We start from the raw sequence: 4418 nt of genomic DNA, 5'->3' as shown, positions 1-4418 counted from the left end.
AAAGATCAGATCACACTTATTTGACATATTTAACTCTAAATTTTGGATTCGTTTATATCAGATATAATCAAAAGTTAGTGGTTCAATCTACTAAGTTCATGGTCAACATTGATATAGTTTTACTTGTTTTTTACCATTAGATGATCAATCATGAATTAGTGTTGAATGATTTATTTCCTTTAAATCCTTCTCATAAAAAAAAAAATTAGTGTTGAATTCAATCATGCTCCACGTGGCAATCAATGTACTAAGATGTGGAACGATGAGAAATTAAGCTCTTTGACGACTGTCGTTTTATAAATGACTGAAAGTAAAAGGCCGGAAAACAGTAGTTATGACAATACGACATAAATTCTTAGCATTCACAGACTGATATTCCAAAAATAAGATGCTCCATTTCATTTTCCTTCGGTCCATAGTAACACCTTTAAATTGATGAGAAGATACCACCGAACTCAACGATATACAATCAACTAATAATTATTTATTTGATAATTATAATTAAATCTCATAATAATTACTAATTGATAATTTGATAAAAATGATAAATAACATACTTTGACACATTAAAATTCACTGATAATGTAAAAAATTCTTACAATGTCAATACTTAACTTAAATCCTACTTTCCGTAGCTACTATTAAAGAGGAAGATGATACGTAGAAAGAAGAAAAAATATGAGTTTTGGAGGGGGTGGGCACAAGAGAAACCATGTATAGATCAATGACAAGTAAAATTCCCATGCAAAAAATGCAAAAAAGGAAGCTTTTAACTTTCAGTTGAAATCTAACTTTGTTGTCCCATGTAGAGGAGCAAAACCCTTGAAAATCTAGTTCCATTTACAACAGGTTTGTTGTACGTAAAAGCAAACCATATAGTTACTCTCCAATCAAATCCCCTTAGCTTAAAGCCAAACTAGATATCTAGCTAGAGTATGAGTAGCAAATGGCTCAAAAGCTGTTTCCAAACCTGTAGAAAAACCAAAAACTTCTCTCTCTTTTCCTTGACCCCATTTTGTCAGTTTGTTTTTTGGTATTCTCTTTTCAACCCTCCTCTCTCAACATTACATAAAAAGATCATTAAGACTAGCACTTAGTCTCTCACTTGGAAGAACAAAATAAAAAAAAAACATAGCACAAGGGAAAAGGCACAAGAAAGAACTACTCCCTCTATTAATTCTACCGAATATTAGTCAAACCCGAAAAAGTTCACATAAACTTAAACGAAGAGAGTACTAAAATCCATTATTATTAAGCCCTTCTGTGCCTCTATTACTTCCATTGCCAAGTCCAAGTCCATGTCCTATTGGTGCACCAATGCAAGTGTAATTGTTACTATCATCAGGTAAAGCTGATCCCATGAAGTTATTAAGAGTTGATGAGTGTGAATTTCCAGAAAGAACATGGCCAACAAAGTAATCGTTTGAATGGCCGGTTGGATATTGAGAAGAAAAGGAGAGGAGACGCGGCGGAGAAGGGTACATGTACGGCGGTTGATGAGGTGGTTGTGGTGGTTGTCCTGGTGGCAAGAGGGTGGTAGAGTTGCCGGAAAATAACCTTGTTGGATAAACTGGTGGTGGCGGTGGTCTATATGAGAGTGTTGGATCAGTACCAATATTTCCTGCTTGGTGATGATAACCTCCAACTCCGTGAGGAATTGGCTGGCAACTGCACCAAAAAATAAACAATATAAACATTCTCTTAGTACCAAACAACTTGGAAATGGCTATATAAATTCTCACCGATTATATCTCTCCGTATAAATTCATCTTAAGCCAACACTAAGTAGTATATATAAAAAAAAGGCAGCCCGATAAACAAAGCATCATGTGTTCACGTAGGGTCCGGAGAAGGGTCGCACCCTGTGAGGATGTGATATAGGCGGTATACACAACTAAATAACCAAAAAAAAATCATTACGATAACGGTATATATATATAGAGAGAGCGCGCGCTCATTCAAAGAGAGGCAAAAAAAAAAAGTATTTTCTTCCTTTTCATTTTATATGGTGCTATATGATATAGGAAACATAATTTAAAAATTATATTCGATTTTGTGATCTTAAATATGCCATAACTATTTTACGAAAATAATACGATGTCATTAGAGGTAAGATAAGAAGTTTATAAATTAAAAATATCCAAACTAGAAAAGTGTCATTTTTTTAAAACCGAATAAAAAAGGAAAAATACGATTAAAAAAAAAAAAGGAAAGAGTTCAGTAGAGGGAATGTACATACCCTAAGTGAGGGGGAGCAATTAGGTTATCGTTATTGAAGACGAGCTGACGAGCCCGGTTCAGAGTTTCTGTCTCCCTCTCTGTTCCCAACTCAAACATAAAAATCAAAATCAAATCAAAGAATATATGAATGAATGAGCCTTTACCAAGAATATTATATATTCCCCGCAACCAACTGTTACTACTTTTGTTATGAAAACAAGATTGACATGACTACGCCTCTTTGCAAAATCATTGGCCAATACTGTTACGCTCAAATTTATAACCCAATTTATTTTCTTTTCTAAAAAAAATAAAAAATACTCCTTCACTTATGTAATTCATATTTGCTCAAAACCTATCTTGTTTTCCTTTTCGCTTTGTTTTTTTGAAATAAAAAGGAAAAAGATTTTTCTATGAGTTTAAGTTGTATACATGACTCTGAGTAAGAAATTTTTATATTATCATATCAACTTTATTGTTTTACTAGTTGTAACAGATAACTCGTCTTATTTTTATTTATCGAACCAAGTGAAAAGAGAAGTACTTGCCTTGGCGGTGGCGGTTCATATGTCCGCCAAGAGCTTGAGATTTGCAGAACTTGAGGGAACAAAACCTACACTCATAAACTTTACCACACTCTTCTTTTCCTTCTTTAGCGCCGTTTTTCTTTTTCCTATATCCTGCTGCAAATGTACCATTTGTAGAAATTTTGATGAGACCAATCAACAATAAATATATTTTCAATTTCTTTACTAGGGTTTTGCTATGTAAAGTGAAAAAGAGAATTGCTACATAAATACACAAAGTTATTTCTTGCTAAAAGAAAGTGAAAAATAAGAGCTGCGTTAATAGATTAAACAAAGCTAGCAACTTGCATGAACTTTTTGGTTTCATTTTTTCTCACTATAGAAAAGCAAAAAAAAAAAAAAAAAAAAAGAGGAAAAATAAAGCTTGAATTTTTTTCATTTTTTTCTCAAACTAAATTGTAGGTTTTGAAGGCATGTTCTTGAGCTTCTGTTTAAAAGAGAAAATCAAATAAAAGTGAAAATAATGTAAGAGTTTTAGTAATAGATAAAAGAAGCTAGAACTACCTAGCTGACATGAGATTTTTTTGTTTCTTTTAAAAAAAAATCGAAAGGCAAAAGAATTGGAGGAAAGAGCTTGAAAATTTTCATCTCTTGTTTTTTTATTTCCCAAACTAAATTGAAGGTAGCAAAGAAAAAAGATTTTTTTTCTCTCAACAACAACAACAAGAAGACAAAAAGAGATAAAAAGAAAAGAGTACTATTTATTTAATTTGGAGAAAGTGAAGTACCATTAAATGAAGAGCTACCTTCAATGACTTGTTTACCATCTCTACAAAAGTCTTCAGGTAAGTTGTTGAGGTCAAGAGGGTTTCTTTCTGGACTCCTGAAAAACATAAAAGAAAAAAACAATATAAGAAACATAAAAAGTTAAAAAATTGAAAGGGTTTAATTAAAGGAGTAGAAGATAAGAGAAGAAGTATAGTAGTGGGGTGAACCCTACATTTGCAACCGACAGAGAAAGACAGAAAGGAAAGAAAATAATATGAGGTGAAGATAAAACTTTCAGATAGATAACTAATACAAGTGAGTAAAGAAGCTTTGGCAAATTATAAGACTTTCAGTTTGGGACTGAAATGTTAGAGGCAGGGGGCTATAGTTGAGTTGAGTTGAGTGATGATGAAGAAAAAAGTGTGAAATGGGGTGGGGTTTGAAAGTTCTCTATCAGTTTTTTCTGCCAAAATCTCTCTCTTGAAATTGGACATACATATGCAGATCTAGGGGGTCTCGTGACTTTTAAAGAGGAGATTATATATGAGAAAGGGACCACGCCCAAGGGAGTATAGTGGGATTAATGGAATCTCTTGAACCTTAATATAAAAAGTCTTTGGGGTTGAGTCTTAAAGAATGGAAAAACCTCTAACATGGAGTATATCCTTATAACGAACCTTATGCGACCTGAATTTAAATTAGTCGAGTCAGTACGTTTAAAATAATACAGTCAAACTTCTTTATAACAATATCTTTATATAACAACAATTCACTATAAAAGTCAAGTTTTTCTCGGAACCGATTTTTATATTATGTTATAATATATGTCCTCTATAACAATACCTCACTATAACAACTAAAAGATATCGGAAAAACGAGACTATTATAGAGAGGTTTGACTAT

The 4418-nt window shown here is 32.6% G+C and overlaps 1 protein-coding gene across 1 annotated transcript; it reads right to left on the bottom strand.

Annotated features, from left to right (window-relative positions):
• Window positions 1–557: 557 nt before the first annotated feature.
• On the bottom strand, window positions 558–4119 carry LOC107800851 (zinc finger protein JAGGED-like). Its single transcript, XM_075248508.1, has 5 exons — window positions 3748–4119; window positions 3536–3630; window positions 2769–2903; window positions 2240–2318; window positions 558–1668 (listed from the first exon to the last, which is right to left on the bottom strand). Coding segments are annotated over exons 1-5 (744 nt in total). The 5' UTR covers window positions 3750–4119; the 3' UTR covers window positions 558–1235.
• Window positions 4120–4418: the final 299 nt, after the last annotated feature.

The sequence above is a fragment of the Nicotiana tabacum genome, chromosome 24 (genome assembly GCF_000715075.1).
Source record: "Nicotiana tabacum cultivar K326 chromosome 24, ASM71507v2, whole genome shotgun sequence".
Lineage (NCBI taxonomy): Eukaryota > Viridiplantae > Streptophyta > Magnoliopsida > Solanales > Solanaceae > Nicotiana > Nicotiana tabacum.
This window is presented reverse-complemented; position numbering and strand designations above follow the sequence as displayed.